Source organism: Mobula hypostoma, chromosome 5, assembly GCF_963921235.1.
Source record: "Mobula hypostoma chromosome 5, sMobHyp1.1, whole genome shotgun sequence".
NCBI classification, from domain to species: Eukaryota; Metazoa; Chordata; class Chondrichthyes; order Myliobatiformes; family Myliobatidae; genus Mobula; species Mobula hypostoma.
Window position 1 is genome coordinate 190,512,442 of NC_086101.1, and position 26,755 is coordinate 190,539,196.

The window sequence follows — 26,755 nt, forward strand, 5'->3', positions numbered from 1 at the left end:
TCCGGTGCCTGCTCTTGGAAACATTGCGTAATTATTAACCAATTCTATTGTTACTTTCTTTTATGTCCTGTTATTCTCTCAATAAACTACACATGATTGAACAAAAGTGTAAAAGTTGTGTGATTGGACAAGGTGTATAAACTACACTCAATTGGACATAAGTGTAAAAGCTACATGATTGGACAAAGGTGTAAAACTACACCTGATTGGACAAAGATGTAAAAGCTACACATGATTGGACAAAGATGTAAAAGCTGCAAATGATTGGATAAAGGTGTAAAAACTACAAACAAGAGAAAATCTGCAGATGGTGGAAATCCAAGCAACACACACAAAATGCTGGAGGATCTCAGCAGGCCAGGCAGCATCCCTGAAACATCGACTGTACTTTTTTCCATAGATGCTGCCTGGCCTGCTGAGTTCCTCCAGCCTTTTGTGTAAAATCTACTCCAGATTGGACAAAGGTGTAAATACTTCACGTGATTGGACAAAGGTGTAAATACTGCACGTGATTGGACAAAAGTGTAATTACTGCACATGATTGGACAAGAGTGTGAGCACTACATGATTGGACAAAGCCAGAGTGGGTCTCTGAAAGGGAGGTAATGCTTAAAGAATCTACTAGAACAATTTGAAGCTATATAAAGTTCAAAGTTCAAACTAAATTTATTATCAAAGTAGATATATGTCTCCATACATTAACTTGAAATTTATTTTCTTGCAGAAATTTATGGGAAAAAATTAGTACAATGGAAAAAGCTACACATAAATAGACAAGGATTGATAAATATAAACACAAGATATGCTGCAGTTGATGGAATTCCAGAGTAACACAAACAAAATGCTGAAGGAATTCAGCAGGTCAGGCAGCATCTACGGAGAGGAATAAACAGTTGACTTTCCAGGCTGAGACCTTTCATCAGGACTGGAAAAGAAGAAAGAAGAGGTCAAAATAAGAAGGTGAGAGGCGGGGTGGGAAAGAGTACAAGCTGGCAGATGATAGGTGAGACCATGTGATGGGGACGGAGGTGGATGGGGAAGGTAGGCGGATGAGGAAGTCAGTGGATGGGGAAGTCAGTGGATGGGGAAGGCAGTGGGTGGGGAAGGCAGTGGATGGGGAAGGCAGTGGGTGGGGAATGCAGCAGATGGGGAATGCAGCAGATGGGGAATGCAGCAGATGGGGAAAGCAGATGGATGGGGAATGTCGGTGGATGGGGAAGGCAGACAGATGGGGAAGGTGGCGGATGGGAAGGCAGTGGATCAGGATAAAGTAAGAATCTCAGATTAATAGGTGGAGGAAGGAACCTGAAAGGAGAGGAGAGTGGACCATGGGAGAAAGAGAAGGAGAGGGGGAACCAGATGGTCGAGATAGGCAGGGCAAAGTCAAAGTGGGTCTTTGATGGGAAGATCATGTCAACACTAGAGCATTTTGAATCTGTACAAAATTTGAAGTAAATTGACTATCAAAGTGTACATATGTTACCATATGAACCTTGAGATTCATTTTCAGTGGGTGAAAATGTTGTCTCCCAGATTTCTATTTAATCTCTCTCCTCTCACCTTACACCCATGCCGTCTGGTTTCAAAAGAGCGTGTGTGCGTTCACCCTGTCCATACCCCTGGTGGTACTCATTCATTTGTCTGTGGTGACAAAAAGGTCATTTGCACACATCAACACGAGAACTGCAGTCATTTTGATGACTGAGTCACACTGGAAAATGCATGGCAGGTAAAGGCTGAAGTGGATCAATTTGTGGTTATCCACTTCTGTTTCCAAAGCGGAAAGCTATTATTCCCAATGAAGTCCTTCTGATGAGCCCCGATGAAGGGTCTCGGCCCGAGTCATCGACTGTTTATTCCTGACCTGCTGAATTCCTCCAGTATTGTGTGTGTGTTTCTCAAGATTTCCATTATCTGCAGAACCTCTTGTGTTTCAACTATTATTCTCTGTGTGGTGGTGGACTGGAAAGGGGAGATACAACATCTGCATCAGGCAGAAGGTACCACAGAATAAAAACAAAGAGAGTTCGGCTGGTTCACAGCTTGTTCTTCTGGGCTGTGAGGCTTCTGAACGCCCTGCTGTGACTCAGAGAGCCCCCGTACGTATACTTGAATTTACAAATGCTGAGGGAGCTTGTTCATAAGTACAAATGTCCATAAGTCAATTATTTATAACCTATGGACAATCTGTACAAAAGGGAGATGTTCTTTTACATAGCATCCTTATGTCAGGACACTTTTTAAAGTTTTGGTAAACACAATTAGTGTTCACGTGGAAAAGATTGTACTGTTCACAGTTACACACACAAAATGCTGGAGGAACTCAGCAAGTCAGGCAGCATCAGCAGAGAGGTACAAAGAGTCAGGCCGAGACCCTTCATCCAGATTCAAACCTTCAAACTTTTCACAACATTCTCCAAAGATGTTCATTTTAGTAAAACCCCTAAGAATAGGTCAAAATGGAAGTGCTTGTGTTCCAGTGGATGCTGTGTTTTCCATGGTCCAGAATTGCCACGTCTTCTGAATTATAGTGCGTCAATAAGTAGAATCATTCCGTCAACATACAAGAAACTGCTCTCCCCAGGTGTTCAAACTCATTGTGAATGGGGATTGTTGTAAATGTACGAATCTTTCAGTTCTCTGGCAAGGGAACAAAAATTGGAAGACCAAGAGTTAATTAGTAAAATAAGGTAAAGATCTTACCTCTAAGACTAAAGATTAGCTTTATTTGTCACTTGTTCTTCGAAACATCAAACATACATATGTTGGTGCCGGCAGCAGAGCACATTTGGTAACTGCCTCTAGAACATGTTCAGACAGTGTTGGTCATTGACGCAAAAAAACATATTTCACTGCACTTAAAATACGTTATTTTGCATCAATGTGAACACAGTCCGAACAGATCCTGGAGGCAGCCAGCAAGCGTTGCCATGCTGCCAGCACCAAAACAGCATGACCACAACTTATTTACCCTAACCTGTACGTCTTTGGAATATGCGAGAAAACTGGAGCGCCTAGAGGAAACAAACACAGGGAGAGCAAACAAACTTACAGGCAAGGACAATATTTGACTGCAATCAGTTGCCACGTAAAACGGGTAAAATTGCGATAATCGTGGAGGATTTCAGTATACAAGTAGACTGGGAAAATCAGGTTGGTGTTGGATTTCCAAGAGAGGGAATTTCTACAAGATAGCTTTGTTAAAGCAATTTGTGTTTGAACCCATTAGGGGAATGGCAACTGTGGACTGGGTGTTCTGTAATAACCTGGATTTGGTTAGAGAGCTTAAGGTAAAGGAACCCTTAGGAGACAGTGACCATAATATGATAGAATTCACCCTGCAGTTTGAGAAGAAGAAGCTAAAATTGGATATATCAGTATTACAGTGGAATAAAGGGAATACAGAGGCAAGAGAGAGGAGCTGGACAAAGTGGTTGGAAGGGGGCAGGAGCAGGGATATCAACAGAATAGCAATGTCTAGAGTTTCCAAAGGGAAATTTGGATGGTGCAGGATAGTTACATCCAAAACATGCTGCACACGAGGTTGCTTAATAGGTTAAGAGTCAATGGTATTGGAGGAAAGATACTAGCATGGATAGAGCATTGGATGATTGGCAGGAGGCAAAGAATGGGAATAACGGGGATTTTTTCTAGTTGGCTGCCAGTGACTAGTAATGTGCTCAGAGGTTGGTGTTAGGTTCACTTCTTTTCACATCATATGTCAATGATTTGAATGAAGGAATTGATGGCCTCGTGGCTAAGTTTGCAGATGATACAAAGATAGATGGAGGGACAGATAGTGTTGAGGAAGCAGGGAATCTGCAGAAGGACTTAGACTGATTGGGAGAATGGGGAAAGTGGCAGGTGAAATATAACGTAGGGAAGTGCATGGTCATGCACTTTGGTAGACGGAATAAAGGGATGGACTATTTTCTTAATGGGGAGTAAATTCAAAAATCAGAGGTGCAAAGAAACTTGGGAGTCCTCATGTAAGATTCCCTAAAGGTTAACTTGGAGTTTGAGATGGTGGTACGGAGGGCAATCTTAATGTTACCATTCATTTTAAGAGGACTAGAATATAAAAGCAGGGATGTAATGCTGAGGCTTTATAATGCATTGGTCAGACCTCACATGGAGTATTGTGAGCATTTTAGTGTCCCTTATCTAAGAAAAAATGTGCTGGCATTGGAGAGGAGGTTTACGAGAATGATCCCAGGAATGAAAAGGTTAATGTATGAGGGTTGTTTGATGGTTCTGGGCCTGTACTTACTGGAGTTTAGGAGAATGAGGATCTCATTGAAGCCTATCGAATACTGAACGGCCAAGACAGAGTGGAGGTGGAGAGGATGTTTCCTATAGTGGGTAAGTCTAGGACCAGAGGGCACCACCTCAGCATTGAGGGAGATCCATTTAGAAGGAAGATGAGGAGGATTTTTTTTTTTGCCAGGGCATGGTGAATCTGTGGAATTCATTGCCACAGGCGGCTGTGGAGGCCAAGTCATTGGGTATATTTAAGGCAGAGTTTGATAGGTTCTTCATTAGGGAGGGTATCAAAGGTCCCAGGCCCAAGGCAGGAGAATGGGGTTGTGAGGGATAATAAACCAGACAGAGGGCATGTCCTGGGTGATGGGGACCCTTAACGATGGATGCCGCCTTTTCGAGGCATCGCCTTTTGAAGATGTCCTCAGTGCTGGGGAGGCCAGCGCCCATGATGGAGCTGGCTGAATTTACAACTTTCTTCAGCATTTTCAGATCCTGTGCGGCAGTCTCTCCTGCATACCAGGCAGTGATGCAGCCAGTTAGAATGCTCTCTACAGCCCATAAGAGGGGGCATGATTTTAAGGTGATTCAGGATGATAGAGTTAAGTTTTTCTACACGTGCATGGAATGCCTTGCCAGGGGTGGTGGTAGAGGAAGACACATTGGGGGCATTTAGGGGACTTAGGCATTTGGATGATAGGAAAATGGAGACTATGTGGGAGGGAAAGTTTAGATTGATATTAGAGTAGGTGAGGAGATCGGCGCAGCATTGTGGGCTGAAGGACTGGTTCCGTGCTGTAATATTCTATGTTCTGTGATGGCTAACTGCCTCACTTCACACTCGCTTTAAAACAAATAGATGAGGCCTGAGGTACCTTTTATCTTAATGAAGAGAATGATGCCTGTTATTAGAAGGAGAAGAAACTTAATCAGTGGAATCAGGCACAGCATTCCGATGATGAAATTCGAGTAACTGTTATCGGTGGCGGACAGGTCAATCTCGCGCGTGTCTCTTCCGTGTCCATTCTCAGCCACGCAGTGGTAGCTTCCTCCCGTCCTGGGGCGGAAAAGCTCCCCAACAACCTGATGTCGCTCTGGATCTCGCGTGAATCTCATCTCACTACCGTTGGCGGGCAATGCACTGTTCTCAGGGCCGATCCACGTGATGATTGCAGGGGGTTCTCCTTCAGCCCTGCACACCAGGGTCTCTCTGTCATCATCAGTCACAAGAGACAGCTCCAGGATGGTGGCTGGGACTCGAGGAGAAACAAAAATGGATTAAATTAATGTGTGTAATGTGTGTGTGTGTGTGTGTGTGTGTGTGTGTGTGTAATGTGTGTGTGTGAGTGTGAGTGTGTGTGTGTGTGTGTGTGTAATGTGTGTGTGTGTGTGTGTGTGTGTAATGTGTGTGTGTGAGTGTGTGTGTGTAATGTGTGTGTGTGTGTGTGTGTGTGTGTGTGTGTGTGATTGAGGAGGGGTTTAGAACATAAGACATAGGGACAGATTTAGGCCATTCGGCCCATTGATTATGCTCCATCATGGCTGATGTATTATCCTTCTCAACCTTGTTTTTCTATCTTCTATCCAAAACCTTTGATGCCCTGATTAATCAAAAACCTATATAAAAACTTCAGTTTTAAACATATTCAATGACATGTGCTCCAAGACCATCCATGGCAATGAATTCTACAGATTTACCACCCTTTGTCTGAAGAGGTTCCTCCTCATCTCTGTTCTAAATGGATCGTCCCTCTATTCTGAGGCTGTGCCTTCCCCCACTGTAGGACACATCCCCTCCGCGTCCACTCTATCTCGGCCTTTCAATATTTGATAGGTTCCAAGGAGATCCCCCACCGTTATTCTAAACTCTAGGGAGTCCAGGCCCAGAGGCATCGAATGATCCTTATACGTTAACCCTTTCATTCCCAGAACCATTCTCGTGAACCTCCTCTGGACCCATTCCAATGCCAGCACATCTTGTCTCAGATAAGAGGCCCAATGCTGCTTACAATACTCCAAGTGTGGTCTGACTAAAGCTATGGAAAGCCTCAACATTACATCCTTGCTTTTATATTCGAGTCCTCTCAAAATGAATGCCAACATTGGATATGTTTATAACGAACATTAGGGTCTTTTTACCCTTCCAGTTTCTTAACTCTACCCACAAGGATTCTACATCTCCTGATGCTACATCTCTTCTTTATAAAGATTTGTTTTCAGTTTTTACCTACAGAGAGAGCCCACCCCCTCTGCTTTCCTGTCTGTTCTTTCGATGGAATGTGTATCTTTGGATATTAAGCTCCGAGCTATGATCTTCATTCAGCCACGATTCAGTGGGATTCAGCCCTATCACACCAGTTCCCAAGCCCCTGCCAAGTTCATTTGAACTCTCCCCAACAGCTCCAGCAAACCTGCCTGCAAGGATATTGGACCCCTCTTGGGTTCAGGTCCAACCCGTCCTTTTTGTCCGGGTCATACCTTTCCCAGAAGGGGGAATCCTCATACTGTTTATATCACATATATGTCTCACGATATACAGAAACTAAAGCGAACTGTCAGGTCAGCAGTAAAGGCCATTGACTGCAGTCAACCATCACTGTTGTTCGTCCATCACTGACGTCGATGAGGACCTCAACACCATTATTGATGGTGTCGAGACTAGCGCGTGACTTGGATTTAAGTGAGGGAGAGTTGCGCAGCGTCAGCCTCACTCTCTCTTCCCAATTCCCATCTGGATCCAGTGGCAAGACAGAGTCTAGATGGCTGGAGATGGGACTAGGTGCAGTGGATGACCAGGACGTCTTCTGTGTCTTGTCCTGCTCTACACGTTCCACGACGCTTGCAAAGACCACCTTCTTGACCGTTGGACCTTCCATTGGTCTCGTCCACTCAATCCGCCGGAGTCTGTCTTCACATGCTGGGATAGACAACTCCCTATCTCACCGAGGGTTTGAGACCCGTCGGCTACCCTCACCTGGTTTAGCCGGCTTGTCGAAGCCGTTGCCTGGGGTGTGGCCGCTGTCGCATGCAAACAGCTATGGGGAGCCTCAGGTGAGAGCTGAGTGCCAGGTGGGGACCAAAGGTGGACTAACCGCCCTGAAAAGGACACGACATGTTCCCCCACCAGAGGTGCTACCCCTCCCTGACACCCCATATACATCACTGTAGGACTTGTACGTGTCCAGAACAAAGGAGCAGGCAGGCGACATTATTGGACACCACCCATCCTGCAAACTGCCTTCTCCAAAAGCTCTCTTCTGGAAAGCACCATAGGGCAATTAAAACAAAAACTGCACACCATCTTAAAAGTTTCTTCCCCCAAGCAGTTAATCTGATCAAACATTGTAGTTAGCACCCGTGGGTATTTATATATTTATGCACCTTTTATCCCATATGCTGTTTTTTTGTTACATGCTGCACCCTGACCAGCACACCACAACAAATTCCGAGTATATGTAAATGCATATGGCAAACAAAGGTGATCCTTGATGCACTATCCTCTCACTTACACCACTGTGTCAGTCAGCCTGAGGGAATGACTGGTATAGGAAGCAGCTGTGTGGAGCTGACAGATAAGTTTCCTGTTCGCGCACTGCTCCACTGCTGTGGGAAGGGGAAGGAAACCCATGTGGCGATGGGAGAATGAGCAAACTCCTTACACATAGCGGTAAGGGATTGAACCCTGGTGACCTTTGGCACGGTCATGTGATTGCGTTAACTGGTGCGCTACCGTGCAGTTTGTTTCTCCGCTGTATCTCAGTTCAGTTCAGAATGCTAATTGCTTGTGTTTATTGTTTTCATGATTTACTTTTCTCTCTGCAGTGTTTGACAGTCTGTTTCTAATGGGCTCTTTTGGGTTTCTTTGTTTAGCGGCTGCCTGTTGGGAGACGAATCTCAAGGTTGTATAATGTACACATACTTTGAAGTAAATGTATCTTGAACTTTGAATCAGGTCAGAATCACTGATATTGTCATGAGATAAAGCGACAGTAAATTTGACCTTTATCAAATGGCGGCGCCATGCAGCTGTTCCGAATGATATCGTATGTGTTAACTAGGGGGCTGTGCACAATCCTGATTTGATGGAGACAGCTGTGAGAAGCACAGAGAAACATCTGGAGTAACTTCTGAAATGCCCGCTTCGCTGCCGCTGCTACTGTGCGATCGAGAATCTCCGGAGACGAAGGCCCCAAATCCTCGGCTTTGTGTTTTGCCTGTTGCTGGGGCCGGGGTCGAAGCGCTCGGCAGAGATGGTGCTCGGTGCTCGGTGTCGGAGAGCTGGTCGGAGGCTCGGAGTTTTCGGACGGACTCGGAGTCGGACTGTGGTCGGATGCTTCCAGGATGCTGCATCGGCAAGTTTGCGGTGCTGGAGGTTCACCGTCTGCGTGAGATGATGGGAATTTCGAGAGACTTTGAGACTTCTTACCATGTGCCCATGGTCTGTTCTTTATCAAATTACGGTATTGCTTTGCACTGTTGTAACTATATGTTATAATTAAGTGGTTTTTGTCAGTTTTTCAGTCGCTTTGTCATGTGTCTCTGTGATATCATTCTGGAGAAACATTGTATCATTTCTTAATGGATGCATTACTAAATGACAATAAAAGAAAGCTGCGTGTCCTCATAATCTAATCTAATCTTTATGCCATTAGATATGTGCTCAATGGGGAATGATTCCGGCGCTCTGCAGATGAAGCAGGGAGTGGGCAATGCTTTCTAAATGGCAGCAGAGACAAACAGGCCAAATAGCCTTGCTCTGTGTTGTAAAATTCCACTAGTCTGCACTGAGGCTGCAGTTAACACCTTGCACAGTTTCTTTGCCAGCACCCGTCAGTCCCATGACGAACTTCTACCACCTTTGAATGACAGGCACAGAGAAATACTGTCAAGTTTCCCAGTTGCCACTATCCAGGCCAGTCCCTCTTCTTGCTACTACCGTCAGGAAAGAGTTACAGGAGCCTCAGGCCCCACACCACAACACTGAACTGATTCTACGACCTGCAGACTCTCTTTCAAGCACTCTTTACAACTCACGTTCACAGTATTGTTTTAATTTACATAGTCTGAATTCCCTTATGCATTGATTGTTTGTCAGTCTTCCTTTATGTCTGGTATTTCATAAGTTTTATTGTATTCTTACAAGTGTATTTTATTCTCTATTGATTATGTAGTTCCAGTAATATCTATAAACTGTAATTCATTTAATTGTATCTGGTGTTTTGTCTGTTATTTGGGCGGGGTGGGGTACATCACACAGCATCCACACAAACTAATTACCCATTTTGGCGGGGCTGAGGGCTGTTTCCCTAGACGACAGTGAGCCGAGCGACCCTGAGGGTGGCCGGGGGGGCTACACAAGCTTACAAGAAAATGAATCTCGAGGTAGTTCAGTTTGTTTTCTTTTGCACATTGAACATTTGCCAGTCTTTCTGGGAGCCCGCGGCATCCGATTACACCATGTGACCAATTAACCTACTAACCGGTACACCTTTGGGACTGTGGGAGGAAACTGGAGCACCCAGAGGAAACCCACACAGTCACAGGGAGAACGTACAAACCCCTTGCAGACAGCAGCGGGAATTGAACCCAGTTCACTGTAATAGTGTGATGCTAACTGCTAGGCTACCGTGACATACCACCATCATTTCCTCCTGGAGTCCTCTGGGGCCCTTCCATGATGTTTTATTTAGAGATAGAGCAGGGTAACAGGCTGTTCTGGTTCAAAGACCCAGTGTCACCCATTTACGCCCATGTAACCAATTAACCTATTAATCCGGAGGAAAATGACGTGGTCACAGGAAGAAAGTAGAAACTCTTTACAGACTGTGGTGGTCACTGGTGCTGTAATACTAACTTACATATAGTATTTTTTGTAAGATTCTATTGCATTTCTTTTTCCCTGTAAATATCTGTAAGCAAACAAATCTCAAGTTAGTACATGGTAACATACACGATTTTTAATGGGAAATTTACTTTGAAAGTTGAAGTTGAGTGAAATTAATTTAAAGTTGATGTGGAATTTGAAAACTGTGTAACTTTGAAGTTACACACCTCCCTGACCTGGAAACAAAATGCTGCCAATTCGATCTAAATTCTGGGAGCTTCTGCTCAGACGTGCTGGGGGAGCACCGTCACCGCAGGGACAGCAGCAGCTCAGACAGGGAGTCTGCCACCACTCTGCTGAGCAGAAGGGAGTGCAGATGGGTAAGAAATGCTGGTGCTAGCCACGATCTCCTTATGAATAAAGAGAAACACCATCAAATCCACTCCAGGACGAACGATGCTAAGGCTCAAGAATTACGGCTGCTGTTCTCACTGACAAAGGTGTTTCCTTACCTATAACCTGGAGTCCTGTCTCGTCCTGAATCACCGTTTCCCATGTGGAATTCCTGACCCAAACACAACAGAAATAATCACCAGAGTCATTCATTCTGAGGTCCGTCACCCCGATGGAGGCGTCTCCCTGCTCTGGGTTTCCCACCAGCTCATAGCGACCTCCTTCGTTTACAGTGATGGTGTAGGGAGTGCTGACGGAGCTGGAGCGAGTCTGATTGAAGACAGTGGTCCCTTTCCAAGGATTCCCCTTCGTCCAGAGGATAGTGATGGACGCAACTTTCTTATCAAGGGGGCTGAAGGAACAGGGCAGTCTGGAAGAACCTCCCCTCTTCCCGATCACCGAAGTTGCTTTGAAACCACCTTGGATAGAGAAGTGTTGCAAAGAATTATGTTATTCAACTATTAACTGTGCTGTCTTTGCAGTAACAAGGGCAGTAAAACTGTTAATGCTTACCATAAGACAGGGGTCCCCAACCTTTTTTGCACTGTGGACCGGTTTCATATTGACAATATTCTTGTGGGGGGGGGGTAGGGTTGCCAACGAACAAGAGTAGCAGTCAAATACGTTGTTTACCCCAAAAGACGACAAGGACCATGAAGCCTTGCGCGGGCACCTGTGCGCATGCGCGATTTCTGCATGCATGTATGTGCCAATGTTTTCTACAATTTGTTTCTGGCGATTCTGTTCAGGGGGGTGGTGCGGTGTTAATCACGACCGGAATATAGGTGATATGTGGCTAATACACTCAATTTCGTTTCTAAAAGGGTTTATCTAACGAATTTAATATTAAACACGCAGTGCATATTTTCCTCGCATGAATATAGCAATAAGTCAATTATCGGGGAGGACAGGGGAGCTTGAAGTAAGTGTTGAACGAACTTCCAGTAGAAGTGGTAGAAGCAGGTTCGATGTTATCATTTAAAGAAAAATTGGATAGGTATACGGACAGAAAAGGAATGGAGGGTTATGGGCTGAGTGCAGGTCGGTGGGACTAGGGGTGAGTAGCGTTCGGCACGGACTAGAAGGGCCGAGATGGCCTGTTTCCGTGCTGTAATTGTTATATGGTTATATAATGGCATCATAACATTTTAAGTAACGTTTGGATATTAAACACACAGCACATATTTTCCCCGTATGAACATATAAAATCATTGCAACACACCAGTATCGCTGAACCAGTGGGAGCCCTGGGATGGGAGACAGCGATACTCGAACGGGGTTCCTTATGTCCAGTCTATTCTGCAATTTAGTTTTTGTTGCATTCTGTAGCTCTGGGGTGGGGTTGCCAGCCCCATGCACTACCCTCCTCCTTTTGCAGCTGAGCTTGTGACCGCCCATGGAAGAGTTTTCCTCATCCCTGCATCTCATCATTTTGTACACCTCTCAGGTCTCTCCCCCTCCACCCAAATCGGTCCGGTCTTTCACTGATTCTATTATAGTTGTTATTCCATTAAGGATTTACCGAGTATGCCTGCAAGAAAATGTATCGCAGGGTTGTATATGGTGACGTATATGTGCTTAGATAATAAATTTACTTTGAACCAGAGATATTATTAGATCTTTGTGGTTGGCTATGCTCGAGGCCAGTGGCAGACACTTCCTTCACCATAAAACCAAAAGTTCCCATCAGTGTTTGTCTGAAACTATTTTTTTTATAGGAATCCATTAGTCTCGTGAGACCATGGATTTGCGCCTTGGAAGGTTTCCAGGGCGCAGGCCTGGGCAAGGTTGTATGGAAGACCAGCAGTTGCCCATGCTGCAAGTCTTCCCTCTCCACGACACTGATATTATCCAAGGGAAGGGCATTACGACCCAAACAGCTTGGCACCAGTGTTGTCATAGAGCAATGTGTGATTAAGTGCCTTGCTCAAGGACACAACGCTGCCTCAGCTAAGGCTCGAACTAGCGACCTTCAGATCACTAGGCGAACGCCTTAACCACTTGGCCACATGCCAACATCTGAAACTATTAACTGAAAGAGAAAGTGAGATCATATCACACCTAGCAGGAAGGTTATTCAACCTACTAACGAATAAAAGGCCCTGGAAGCTGCTACTAAAAATCTTTGCAAGAACCGTCGCTCTTTTCCTTATTGGTGGAAGAAAGCTGTCCCACCAGGACAGAGCAGGACAGGGCAAATCCGTTGGGTCTGGGAAAAGTGGGAACTGAGCTCATTGAGATCTTCTAATTGCCTACCATGGTAGATGGTAAGAGGATGTTCTCCATGTCTGAAGGGTCTTGAATCAGAGTGTGGGGTCTCCCAACAGATGGGAGGATTGTTTATAACCAAAGACAGGAATAGTCTCTTTACTCAGGGAGCTGTGAAATCAGGGTCACTATATTATGAATAGACTTTTGGAGTCTGGAGGAGTCAATCGATATGAAGATCAGGAAATGATGAAGAACATAGAACAGTACAGTACAGGCCCTTCAGCCCACTTTGTTGTGCTAACCTTTTAACCTACTCCAAGATCAATTTAATTCTTCCCTCCCACATAACCCTCCATTTTTCTATCATCCATGTGCCTATCTAAGAATCTCTAAATGTCCCTGATTTATCTCTCTACCACCACCCCTTGCAGCACAGTCCATGCACTTACCACTGTCTGTGTAAAAATACCTTACATCTGACACCCCCCCATATACTGTACTTTCCTCCAAAATCTCTTTAACATTATGCCCTCTTGTTTATACATTTATGCCCTGGGGAAAAGACTCTGGTTACCTACTCTATTCATGCCCCTTATCAACTTATCCACCCCTATCAAGTCACTTTTCATCCTCCTTCGCTTCAAAGAGAAAAACCCTCGATCACTCAACCTGACCTCAAAAAACATACTCTCTAATCTAGGCAGCATCCTAGTAATTCTCCTCTATACCCTCTCTAAATGTTCCACACCCTTCCTATAATGAAGCAACCAAACTGAACACAATACTCCAAAGTCTAACCAGAGTTTTATAGAGCTGCAACACTACCTCACAACTGTAGAATTCAATACCCTGACTAATGAAAGCCAACACAACGTACACCTTCTCAATCAACCTATCAACTTGCATAGCAACTTTGAGGGGTCTATGGACGTGAAACCCAAGATCCACCTGTTCTTCCACACTGCTAAGAATCTTTCCATTAACCCTGTGCTCTACCTTCAAGTCCAAGCTTCTAAAGTGAATCACCTCACACTTTTCTGATTGAACAGCATCTGCCACTTTGCAGCCCAGCTCTCTAGCCTGTCAATGTCCTATTATAATCTACGACAAACGTCTACACTATCCACAACCAATCTACCACAAAGGTGACGCATTATATTATTTCGCTGAACACCTACGCTCTGTCGGCCAGAGAAAGCAGGATCTCCCAGTGGCCACACATTTTAATTCCACGTCCCATTCCCATTCTGATATGTCTATCCACGCCTCTCTACTGTAAAGACGAAGCCACACTCAGGTTGGAGGAACAACACCTTATATTCTGTCTGGGAAGCCTCCAACCTGATGGCATGAACATTGACTTCTCAAACTTCCACTAATGCCCCACCTCCCCCTCGTACCCCATCCGTTATTTATTTATTTACATACACATTTTCTTTATCTCTCGCTCCTTTTTCTCCCTCTGTCCCTCTCACTATACCCCTTGCCCATCCTCTGGGCTTCCCCCCACCCCTTTTCTTTCTCCCTAGGCCTCCTGTCCCATGATCCTCTCATATCCCTTTTGCCAATCACCTGTCCAGCTCTTGGATCCATCCCTCCCCCTTTGGATCTCCCCCTCCCCCTCCCACTTTCAAATCTCTTACTAGCTCTTCCTTCAGTTAGTCCTGACGAAGGGTCTCGGCCCGAAACGTTGACTGTACCTCTTCCTAGAGATGCTGCCTGGCCTGCTGCGCTCACCAGCAACTTTGATGTGTGTTGCTTTATATCATTGAATGGTGAAGCAGGTTGCAGGCTCCATTTGGTTGACTCCTGACCCTCGATTTTATGCTCTAAGGTGACCAAGAAGCACAGCAGATGTTCAGAAAGTTTCCACATATAACAATAAAGCAGTAACACATGAAAAACTGGAGGAACTATGTGCGTCAGGAGGGAAATAGGCAGATGATGTTTTGGGTTGAGACCGTTCATCAGGACTGGAAATAAAGAGGAGAGATAGACAGTATAAAGAGGGTAAAGAGGAGGGGGGAGGGATGGAACAAGAGCTGGTGGGTGACAGATGAAATGAGGTGTGATTGGCAGGTCAGGGATGGATATCACTGGCAATGATGCAAGAAGCTGGAGGTGAGAGGTGGAGATCATAAAGGGTTGAAAAGGATGGAATCTGTTAGGAGCGGACGGTGGACCATGGAATCTGTTAGTAGCAGACAGTGGACCATGAAATAAAGGGAAGGAAGTGAGGAGGGGAACTGGAGAGTGGAATGTGCGAGCAGGCAGGAAGAGTGATGAGGTTAGTAATTACTGATCAAAATGGGGCAGAGGGGAGTGGTTACCAGAAGCTAAAGAAAATGATGTTCATACTTCAGGTTGGAGACTACCAAGGCAGGATATGAGATGGTTGTTCCTGGCAATAGTGGAGGCGATGAACAGACATATTGGTGTAGAAATGGGAATTGGAATTTAGTTGCAGAAGGGTCCTGGTGTGACAGCAGCAGGGAAGGAAGGAGTTCAGTGAAGTGAACCCAAATCTATGTTGGGTCTCCTGGATATAGAGGAGGCTGCTTTGGATACAATACATGATACTGATGCATCGCCATGTGAGGGACTGTTTCACCACCTGCACAGTAAAGTAAGGACAATGTCAACTGTTTTATTGATGTTGCTTGAGATATTGGCCAAGTCATCAGGAAGAAACCCTCTGCTGCTTTTGCAGATGGTACTATGGGGTCTTTTCTGATCACTTTAGTGAGCTAACTGGAGCATTGTTTATCAGCTCATCTGAAGGAAGCCACTTCCAATGGGGCAAGACTCTGTTAGTGTCTTTCAGTGTGGAGAGTGTGGGTAATTCTCTAGGGCAGGATTTGACAATATAATAGCCAGTGTTCAGTGGTAGGACATCTTGAGTTGTGTCATTTGTAGGGCGGGGGATAGATGAGGGTAACTACAACTTAACACTTTCAAAACAGCTGGCGGCACAGTGGCATAGTGGTTAGCTTAACGCTTTACAGTGCCAGTGATTAGCGACTGCCGTTCAATTCCTGCCACTCTCTGTAAAGAATTGAATGTTCTCCCCTTGACCACAAGGGCTTCCTCCGGGTGCCCTGGTTTCCACCCACATTCCAAAGATGTTCAGGTTAGGGTTAGTAAGTTGTGGGCACTGTACCGTTGGTGGTGGAGGCATGGTGATACTTATAGGCTCCCCCAGCACAACTTTGGGCTGTATTGGTTGTTAACAAAATTAGGCCAATTGGCCCATCAAGTCTGCTCCACAATTTCACCACGGCTCATCCATTTCCCTCTCAGCCCCAGTCTCCTACTTTCTCCCCGTAACCCTTCATGCCCTGACTGATCAAGAATCTATTAACCCTTGACTTGACTTGGCCCCCCACAGTCAACTGTGGCAACAAATTTCACAGATTCACCACTCTCTGGCTGAAAAAAGTCCTCCTCGCCTCCATTCTAAAGGGATGTCCCTCTATCCCGAGGCTGTGTCCTCTGGACCTAGACTCCCCCACTATAGGAAACATCCTATCACAAATCCACTTGATCGAGGCCTTTCAACGTTCGAGAGGTTTCATTGAGATCACCCCTCATTCTTCTGCATTCCGATGAATAGAGGCCCAGAGCCATAAAGTGCTCCTCATATGATAAACCTTTCTATTTCACTGTATATTTTGACAAATTAAGTTCATCTTCTTACTAATGAATTGTTGGCAGCATTCCAGAGAAAAATGTTAAAGTGGGATGGGAGACCTCACAGAGCATTGGACTTAATAACCGTAAGGAGTATCCTTAAAGAAACTGGACATTACTGAATGCCTCAAGCAGAACTGGACAAAAGACCAAATAAGGAGAAAGCAAAAATGCAGGTGGCAGCTCAAAGAAAGATGTTCCCATGATTGGATTTGGACTTGGATGGGTTCCAATCGAGGGGAGGACAATGGGGGTGTGAAATTAATTGTATACTTTCAACAAATCAGTGGAAGCAGTAACATGTCTGTTAAGTGATGCTTTGTATTGAATAATCCACAAGCCAATTGGAACAGTTCCTCACCTGTTACCATGAGAAGTGTTTGGGAGAAGTTATGGGCTGTCTGATTCCTGTGCACCTGCAGCTCCACAAGGCAAGTATACTGCGTATGGTCATCACAAGGTCTCAAACTCCTGATGATTATGGACACGTCGTTCCGCCGCGGACTCCCCACTAGTTGGAAGCGCTCCCCTGCACTCTCTTGGATCCAACTGGCAAACCCGTTGCCCGAAGGGTAATTGGTGTAATTGAGAAACCACTTGCCCGTCTTCTCTTCCCTCCAGCTGACGCTGATGTTCCCTCTGTATGCATGGTGAGGGTGAGTGAACGTGCAGAACAGAACCACTGGCTTTCCTACCCTCCCTATCACCGTGTCCGGGCTCTCCACACTCCATGTCACCACATCCGGTCTCTCCAGGCTCCTGCCATTACGATGGAGGCCTGCAAAGTTCAAAGTAAATTAAATATTATCAAATTACATATATTTGTCACCTTTATTAACCTGAGATTCAGTTTATTTAATTTTATCTAGAGAGACAGTGTGGAATAGCCCTTTCCGATTCAGTGAGCCACACAGCCCAGAAACCCACCTATTTAACTCTAGCCTAATCACAGGACAACTTACAATGACCAATTAACCTGCTAACCAGTATAACTGTGGAATGTGGGAAGAATATTCTTGCAGGCATTCACAATAAATACAAAGAAACAAAAGAGAATCAATGAAAAACTACAGACAAACAACCAATGTGTAAAAGACAACTTTTCAAAGTTCAAAGTAAATGTATTAGCAAAGTACATGTATGTCACCATGTACTGTAGAACCCTGAGATTCATTTTCTTGCTGGCATACTCAATAAATCCATAATAAAATAATAATAATAATAATTGAAAGAATAAAAGAACACACAAACTTGAGTGTTTAATCAGTGTGCAAAAGATATAAATTATTCAAATACGAAAAAGAAAGAAATAATAATAAGTAGACAACAAATATCAAGAACATGAGATGAAAAGCCCTTGAAAGGGAGTCCATAAGCTGTGCAAACATTTCAATGATGAAATGAAGTTGGGTAAGGTTATCCCCTTTGGCTCCAGAGCCTGATTGCAAACATTTCAATGCTGAAATGAAGTTGAGTAAGGTTATCCCCTTTGGCTCCAGAGCCTGAAAGCTGAGGGGTAATAACGATTCCTAAACCTGGTGGTGAGAATCTTGATGCCCTGTACCTTCTTCCTGATGGCAGCAGTGGGAAGAGGGCATCTCCTGGACAGTGGTGAGCCTGATGACGGGTACTGCTTTCCTGCAACAGTGTTTCATATAGGCGCGCTGAATGGTGGGGAAGGCTTTACCCGCGATGGACTGGGCCATATTCACTACTTTTTGTAGGATTTTCTGTTCCAGCGCATTGGTGTTTGCTCACCAGGCTGTGATGCAGCCAGTCAGTATACTGTCCACCACATATCTATAGAAGTTTGTCAAAGTTTTAGATGTGATGCTGAATCTTTGCAAACTCCTAAGGAAGTAGAGGCACTGCTGTGCTTTCTTCATGATTGCACTTGTGTGCTGGGTGTAAGACAGGTCATCCAGGATAAAAACACTGAGGAATTTAAAGTTGCTGACCCTCTCCAACCCTGATCCTCTGATGGACCTTTGGTTTCCTCCTCCTCAAGTCAATTACAGGCTCCTTAGTCTCGCTGACATTGAGTAAGAAGTTGTTGTGATGGCACCACTCAAACAGATTTTCAATCTCCCTCCTATACGCCGGTTCGTCACCACCTTCCTTTTTGTGCAAATACAAAAAGACAAACAAAGTAAGAATAATAATAGATAACCTATCCCTCAACGTCAGTAAGACAAAGGAATTGGTTGTTGACTTCAGAAGGAGTAGCGGACCGCACGACCCAATTTACATCAGTGGTGTGCAAGTGGAACAGGTCAAAAGCTTTAAGCTCCTCGGGGTCAATATCACAAATGACCTGACTTGGTCCAACCAAGCAGAGTTCACTGCCAAGAAGGCTCACCAGCGCCTTTACTTCCTGAGAAAACTAAAGAAATTTGGCCTGTCCCCTAAAACCCTCACTAATTTTTATAGATGCACCGTAGAAAGCATTCTTCTGGGGTGTATCACAACCTGGTATGGAAGTTGTCCTGTCCAAGACCGAAAGAAGCTGCAGAAGATCGTGAACACGGCTCAGCATATCACACAAACCAATCTTCCGTCCTTGGACTCACTTTGCACCGCATGCTGTCGGAGCAGTGCTGCCAGGATAATCAAGGACACGACCCACCCAGCCAACACACTTTTAGTCCCTCTTCCCTCCGGGAGAAGGCTCAGGAGCTTGAAGACTCGTACGGCCAGATTTGGGAACAGCTTCTTTCCAACTGTGATAAGACTGCTGAACGGATCCTGACCCGGATCTGGGCCGTACCCTCCAAATATCCGGACCTGCCTCTCAGTTTTTTTGCACTACCTTACTTTCCATTTTTCTATTTTCTATTTATAATTTAAATTTTTAATATTTACTAATTTTTACCATTTTAAATATCTTTAATATTTGTAACCCAGGGAGCAGGAAGTGCAAAATCAAATATCGCTGTGATGATTGTACGTTCTAGTATCAATTGTTTGGCGACAATAAAGTATAAAGTATAAAGATAAATAAGGAATAAATAATATTGAGAACATGAGTTGTAGTGACTTTGAAAGTGAGCTCATAGTCCTTCGGCAGAGCAGGAGAGGATTGGCACCAACCAAACCATTGAGTTGAACTTCAAGTGATGCACTCCACCCTCTGCACAGTGTGCTGGGATCAATGCCATCCATTGCTGCATCAGATAGTCATCCTGGAGTCTCTGTTTGGTCACTTAAACCCACTACGTTGAGACTCAGAGGCAAGAATGGGACCCACTACACAAAACTAGCTTCCTCTTATAACAGCAGCAAAATGTGTAGGAGAACACAAGAGACTGTAGGTGCTAAAATCTGCACCAACGCACAATCTGCAGCAGGAACTCAACATTGGTGGGGGGGAATCAAAGTTCGAAGTGTATTTATCAAAGTCTCCATATTATATAGAATCTTGAGATTTGTCTCCTTGCAGGCAGCCACAAAATAGAGAAACACAGTAGAACCAATTGAAGATGAAAACTGTCAAACACCCAACTGGCAAAAAAAAATCGTGCAAACAATAAAAAGCAAATAACAGAAGTTCGTGAAAGTGAGCAACACACACAAAATGCTGGAGGAACTCAGCAGACCAGGCAGCATCTGTGGAAAAAAGTACAGTTGACGTTACAGGCCGAAACCCTTTGGCCGGACTGGAGTATGGTCTCAGCCCAAAACATGAACTGTACTTTTTTCCACAGATGCTGCCTGGTCCATTGAGTTCCTTCAGCATTTTGTGTGTTGCTCGGGTTTCCAGCATCTGAAGATTTTCTCTTATTCACGAAAGTGATGGAGCATAATCAATGGGCCGAATGGTCTAAATCTGTTCCTATGCCTTATGTTCTAAACCCCTCCTCAATCTCTCTCTCTCTCTCACACACACACACACACACACACTCACCCATTGACTCTCTTTCTCTCTCTCTCTCTCTCTCTCTCTCTCTTTCTCCCTCCCTCCCTCCCCTCTATCTCTCTCTCACACATACACACAAGTTTCACATCACACGTCGGTGATATTAAACCTGATTACTGATTCTGATTCGGAACACTGCGGGTAGTGGGTGTGTGGAATGAGCTGCCAGAGGAAGTGGTAAAAGTAGGTAAAACTACAGTGTTTAAAAAAGCACTTGGACAGGTACACGGGGGCAGGAAAGGGTTGGAGTTACATGGATCAAATGCAGGCAAAAGGGACTAATTCAGACAGACATCTCAATCGGCACGTGCAAATTAGGCTGAAGGGCTTGTTTCCATGCTGTTTGCTTCACGGAGAAAAGGAAAGAAGATCCTGTGATGGTGTTTGATGAAACTAACAGAGCAATGACTGACTGGGTTGAATGGTTTACTTCATTGCTGTGTGTTCCCCAGCCCCTCGATTATCAGTCATAAACCATTGTGGATTCCTCAGCCTGGTTGCCAGTGAATCATTAACCGGCTCCCAATACATTTATCCATGGTTTGTTACCAGAATGCTGTCAAACAAAAGGACATGAGAGAAACAAGAACCTGAAGTGGGAATAACCTTTCCATCCCCTCGATTCTGACCTCCTGTTGGATAATATCGCAGCCCATCTTTTATTTCTGCCCCACTTTCTCGCTCTAGCCCCATACCTCTCAATTACTTCAACATCCAAAAATCAATTCATTCCTCTCTCTAATGCTCTCGAATCCCTGTGCCCTCCGGGAGAAAGACTTCCGAAGTTTCTTCCCACTGGGAATGATGAAGTATCTTCTCACCCCATCCCTCTAATGTTGAGACCGTTTCTCGCCTGCAGCATCTCAGTTTTCCCTCCACTGCTGCATTAGAAAGGCAAGAGATTTTCAAATCTCAGCACGGATTTCAAACGTTATGTTGGACTGCCCAGCTCGCCAAAGGGATTTGGTCGGTCCCAACACAGGGGGTTCTCAGCAAGTGAATGAGCTGATGGGTGGGTTTAGAGCTAACATAGTCCAGGATAAGAGGGTTAAACTCTGACCACATTTACTCCGGAGTGGAATAAGTTTGTGCCTCACACTGTGAGATACTCACCCCCAGTGGAAAAAACACAGACGATTATGCAGAGCAAGACAGCCAGCATTGTCCACTACCACCCACCTCCAGGAGTCTGATCCTGGCTGCTTCTTCCTGAGCCACACCATCAGTCATTTCTCCGCCTCTGTAACCCTGTAAGTGCCAGGCTGATGTGTGAACCAAACACAGTACACTTCAGCACCCATAGCTTCTATGTACAGATGCACCACCGAAAGCTCTCTGTCTGGATGCATCAGGGCTTGGTGCGACAACGGCTCTGCCCGAGACCACAAGAAACTGCAGAGTTATGGACACAGTTCAGCACATCACAGACACCAGCTCCCCTCCGTGGACTCTGTGTTCAAGTTTACTGCCATCTGACTGTACATGTATACAACCAAACAAAACAACATTCTTCCAGCCCGTGGTGTGCCCACAAACTTAGATCACACACAGCACATTAAATAAAATACTGTCACAAATAAGTTAATAAAATATAATTCAAAATGCATGTAATGTGCAGCACAAGTATACATTAAACATCTCACTGTCCCAGTGACGAGATCTCAGTGGTGTCAGGGTATTCATTAGTCTTACAGTCTGAGGGAAGAAGCTGTTACCCAGTCCGGAAATCTTAGTCCTGATGTCTAGTACCTCCTTACTGATGTACCGGGTCAAAGAGATTGTGGATGGGTGGTAGGGATTCTCAACAATGCTTCAGACCCTTTGATTACAATGCTCCTGGAAAATGTCCCAAACTGGGGGGAGGGAGACCCTGGTGATACTCTCGCCAGTCTTTACTGCCCTCTGCAGGTTCTTGCAGTCCGATGCCTTGCAGCTCCCGTACCACACAATGATGCAGCCAGACATGACATTCTCAATGGTGCTCCTGTAGAAAGTTGTTAAAATACAGTGGGGAGTCTCCTCAGAAGGGGTAGATGACTAGTGAAGAGGTGTTGTGGGTTGTGGGTCAAGGTTAGATTGTCCATTATGTGCGCGTCAAGGAACTTCACTCTCTCCAGGGCAGAGCTATTGATGTGCAATGGAAAGTGGTCAATCTGTGCCTTCCTGAAGTCCACAATCACCTCTTTTGCCTTGTCCACATTGTGACTCAGATTGTTGTTCTCACACCATTTCAGAAGACTCTCTACCAGCTCTCTGTATGAGTCCAAAAGCCATATAACCACAAAATTACCATAAATAAGTTAATAAAATATAACTCACTCACTCACCTGTGGGTCAACAACCCTTTGTCCTTGGAACCTGCTGACCGCTGTCCTTAAGCAGCAGCATCAGTGGTTTTGTCCTCCATGCCTGCAGACCAGACCCACCGGTATCACTAGCCTTCAACATCACTGCACTTCAACTTGGACTCTGAAAACAGGCTCCTGCCCCTATCTCTTCATTTATCGCCCCTGACCTCTAACTCCCCCTCATCCCTGCCCCTGAACCCCACACTTCATAAAAGGCTTGGCAGGTGGAAGCAGGAAAAATGTTACAAAATTCCATAAACACTCTGTTAAATCCATCCTTTTATTCCTAATTAAAATTAATTCAAGTTCCCCAGTTACTATGGTGGGATTTGACCTTGTGTCATTTGTTATTTCTGCCAGGGAGAAATAATAACATCAGTAACTTTGTTTTATTGTACCTGGCCTGGGAGTAGTCACTCAGTAATTTTTAATAGCTTTCTCTGCTTAAAGCAGGTATTTTGAAGGCTTGCTGAGTGCAGGCAGAGGCCATTGTGCCCATCAGTACAATGGCAGCACTTTGTCTTGATAATTCCAACCAAATTCCACTGCCTGGGTTTCTTCCCTTAGTCTGCTCAATTTCTTAACCACCCTTCACACTCAACTCCTTACTCAACAATGAGTGAATCAGATGGGATGGTTCCCATTCAATTCAGTTTCCAATGAGTGGGCACGCCAGGGAAAGCAGACATGGAATTGTTACAACGTTGAGAGGGGTTCCAGGCGATTGAGTCTGTCAGCTCCTGGTAGAACAGTTCTTTGTCTGTCTCCATTACCCTGATAATGACTTTCACCCTGATCTATCTTATCCCCTGCAGAAAATTCCAATCCCCACTTGAACATTCCACGAATCACAGAGTCGTAGAGCAATCCAACATGAATACAGGCCCTTCAGCCCAACAAGACCATGCTGACCACCCTTCCAATCCCAACTTCCTGAATTCAGCCCACACCTCTACAAGCCTCACCCTTCTATGCACTAAAGTGATTCTTAAATGACTCTGGCAACACACATAAAAGTTGCTGGTGAACGCAGCAGGCTAGGCAGCATCTATAGGAAGAGGTACAGTCGACGTTTTGGGCCGAGACCCTTCGTCAGGACTAACTGAAAGAAGAGAAGAAAGTCTTAAATGACTACTGCAGCTGCTTCAACCATTTCCTCTGGCAGCTCGTTCTATATATACCACCCTCTGGCTGAAAACGTGACCCCTCATCTTTCCCCTCTCACCCTAAACCGATGCCTCACAGTTACAGTCCAGCCAGTGAAGCACTTGACAAAGTATGTTGTAATTGTGGGATACCGGAATCACTCAGTGCCCTAACGCACCCACACATTCATTTGCAACTAAGTGTGCATCCACACCGAGCAAGAAGCAAGTTTCTCTTTTATGTTAAAGATTTAAAAGATTAGCTTTATTTGACACGTGTACATTGAACCATATAGTGAAATGCGTTGTTTGCATTGACGACCAACAAACCACGAGGATGTTCCACGGGGAGACCGCAAGAGTTGCCAGGCTTTCGGCATCAACTTAGTGTTTCCATAACTTACTCGCCCTAAAGTTTAAGAGACTACTAGACAGATACATGGAGGAATTTAAAGTGGGGGGGGGGTATATGGGAGGCAGGGTTTAAGGGTCGGCGCAACGTTTCGGGCCGAAGGGCCTGTAACGTGCTGTACTATTCTATGTTCTATGTTCTAACCCTGTGGAGTCTGTGGAGTATGGGAGAAATCCAGAGCACCGGAAGAAGATCCATGCTGTCTCGGGGAGAATGTACAAACGTTCACGTTATTGAGAGTTTCTGGTCGCTCCTTTTCTCGTTGCTGTTTTGTGCGATTTTGATCCGGACGGACTACCGCTGTCGCCAGCAAATAGCGGCGCAAGATTGACGTGAACTGAATACGCCTGGACTCTCAGGATGTCTTTGTGATTTCCTGTTTTGCGTTCTGCGTGTCTCACTCTTCTTTGCCGTTTGCGCGATTTGTTCTTTTTTTTTGCTCATGGGGGTTTGATGTTTTCCTCTAAATGGGCTCCTGGGTTTCTTTGTTTCGTGGCTGTCTGCGGGGAAGAGGAATCTCAGAGTTGAGTACTGAATATATACTCCTATAATAAATGTACTGTGAAGCTTGAACTCCTTGCGGACGGCAACGGGAATTGAACCCCGATCAGTGATCACTGGCGCTGTAAAGTGCTTGCGCTAACCACAATACTCCTTCAACACAACTCTGGGTATTTGCTGGACCGTGTCAAGAATCGAACCCGTGTCCCTGGCGCTACAAAGTGCACCCTCAGTGCTATACAGTACTAGCGTGCCATTAATCATCCGCAGAGTGGCAAATGTTGGTTGGTTACGGTACAGTCTGATCATACAGTTCGTCTGCCTCTAGTTCTCCGCTTGTCCTCAGGACATTGACTCAACGTTGTGCTGCACCTGAGTCACATGTCTGCCCAGGGCAGATCAGGCGGCCACCTTCCCGAAGGACACTTAAATCACCGAGGTTTTACAGCAATGCCACAGATTCACATGGTTGTTTTTTTTAATATCAGATTTCAGCGGACGGACGGGTTACTGCACCATTTAGTTTTAATAGCGGCAGTAAAATGCACACGTGGTTAGTTTAAGATTAGCCGAGAGCACTTCCACAGCGACACGGTCTGATTTAAAGGGTTAGGTTCTCAGGGGACTGCAGGAAAAGCTGAGACACACTCGTTTTGGAAACAAAGACCTGTGCTCAAAATAATTTACCAATTCCTGATGAAGGGTCTCGGCCCGATAAGTCGACTGTTATTCATTTCCATGATCTGCTGAGTTCCTCCAGCATTTTGTGTGCCTTGCTCTGAATTTCCAGCATCTGCAAAATCTCTTGTGTATGTACTCAAATGGTGCCTTTCAGGAATTTCCCTTGCATACCCCAGCCGGCGAAATAATTTACAAAGTGTACTCATTGTAAATACTGGAATTGTTCTGCGCATCTGACCATAATCCCAACCTCAATAAATAACCTTTATTCAAATAACCTATCACCCCTTCTCTTCTCCTCACCTGTCCATCACCTCCCACGGTCCGCTGTCCTCTCCTATCAGATTCCTTCTGCTTCAACCCTTTACCTCTTCCACCGATTCCACACCCCCCCCCCCGCTTCTTACTTCATACTCCCTTCCCCACCTGTTATATTTTCTAACTGCAGAACCGAATTGAAAGAAAATCACAGGAGCCAGGATTATTCGTTTACTTAGTTTCTTTACTTTAGTGAGGCACACAGGAATGACACGGTGGTACAATCAGGTATGCTATTTACATACGTCTTACTTATAACTCGTAATGACTTATGTAGCAAAGAATACTTAATCAAACAATATATTTGCAATAGGACCAATCAAGTGTGACAGATGACACAAAGATTGGAGGCGTTGTGGATAGTGTGCAGGGCTGTCAGAGGTTACAGCGGGACATCGATAGGATGCAAAACTGGGCTGAGAAGCGGCAGATGGAGTTCAACCCAGGTAAGTGTGAGGTGTAAATATGAGGAATTCTGCAGGTGCTGGAAATTCAAGCAACACACATCAAAGTTGCTGGTGAACGCAGCAGGCCAGGCAGCATCTCTAGGAAGAGGTACAGTCGACGTTTCGGGCCAAGAACCTTTGTCAGGACTATCTGAAGGAAGAGCTAGTGAGAGATTTGAAAGTGGGGGAGGAGGGAGATCTGAAATGATAGGAGAAGACAGGAGGGGGAGGGATGGAGCTGGACGGGTGATTGGCAAAAGGGATATGAGAGGATCATGGGACAGGAGGCCCAGGGAGAAGAAAAAGGGGGAGGGAGGGAAAAACCCAGAGGATGGGCAAGGGGTGTAGTCAGAGGGACAGAGGGAGAAAAAGGAGAGAGAGAGAAAGAATGTGTGTATATAAATAAACAATGGATGGGGTACGAGGGGGAGGTGGGGCATTAGCGGAAGTTAGAGAAGTCAATGTTCATGCCATCAGGTTGGAGGCTACCCAGAGGGAATATAAGGTGTTGTTCCTCCAACCTGAGTGTGGCTTCATCTTTACAGTAGAG

The 26,755-nt window shown here is 45.2% G+C and overlaps 1 protein-coding gene across 3 annotated transcripts; it reads right to left on the minus strand.

The window, feature by feature from the left end:
• Positions 1-695: 695 nt before the first annotated feature.
• LOC134346377 (sialic acid-binding Ig-like lectin 15) lies at positions 696-21,558 on the minus strand. Of its 3 annotated transcripts, none has more exons than XM_063047732.1 (5): positions 21,468-21,558; positions 16,800-17,216; positions 10,678-10,956; positions 5,136-5,510; positions 696-2,640 (listed from the first exon to the last, which is right to left on the minus strand). In XM_063047732.1, the coding sequence occupies exons 1-5, from the start codon at positions 21,514-21,516 to the stop codon at positions 2,633-2,635; spliced, it is 1,128 nt and encodes a 375-aa protein (XP_062903802.1). In that variant the 5' UTR covers positions 21,517-21,558; the 3' UTR covers positions 696-2,632. The 3 variants fall into 3 exon arrangements, with proteins under 3 accessions (XP_062903802.1, XP_062903801.1, XP_062903800.1); XM_063047731.1 differs by having other exon boundaries at positions 10,597-10,956; XM_063047730.1 differs by having other exon boundaries at positions 5,136-5,516; positions 10,597-10,956.
• Positions 21,559-26,755: the final 5,197 nt, after the last annotated feature.

Excerpts from the sequence above, each read along its gene's own strand:
- LOC134346377 (XM_063047730.1), bottom strand. The coding sequence starts at position 21,516 with ATGCTGGCTGTCTTGCTCTGCATAATCGTCTGTGTTTTTTCCACTGGG. Across the intron at positions 17,217-21,467 it reads CTGTGTTTTTTCCACTGGGG|GCCTCCATCGTAATGGCAGG; the intron begins GTGAGTATCTCA and ends TGAACTTTGCAG. Across the intron at positions 5,517-10,596 it reads GACAGGACTCCAGGTTATAG|TCCCAGCCACCATCCTGGAG; the intron begins GTAAGGAAACAC and ends TTTCTCCTCGAG.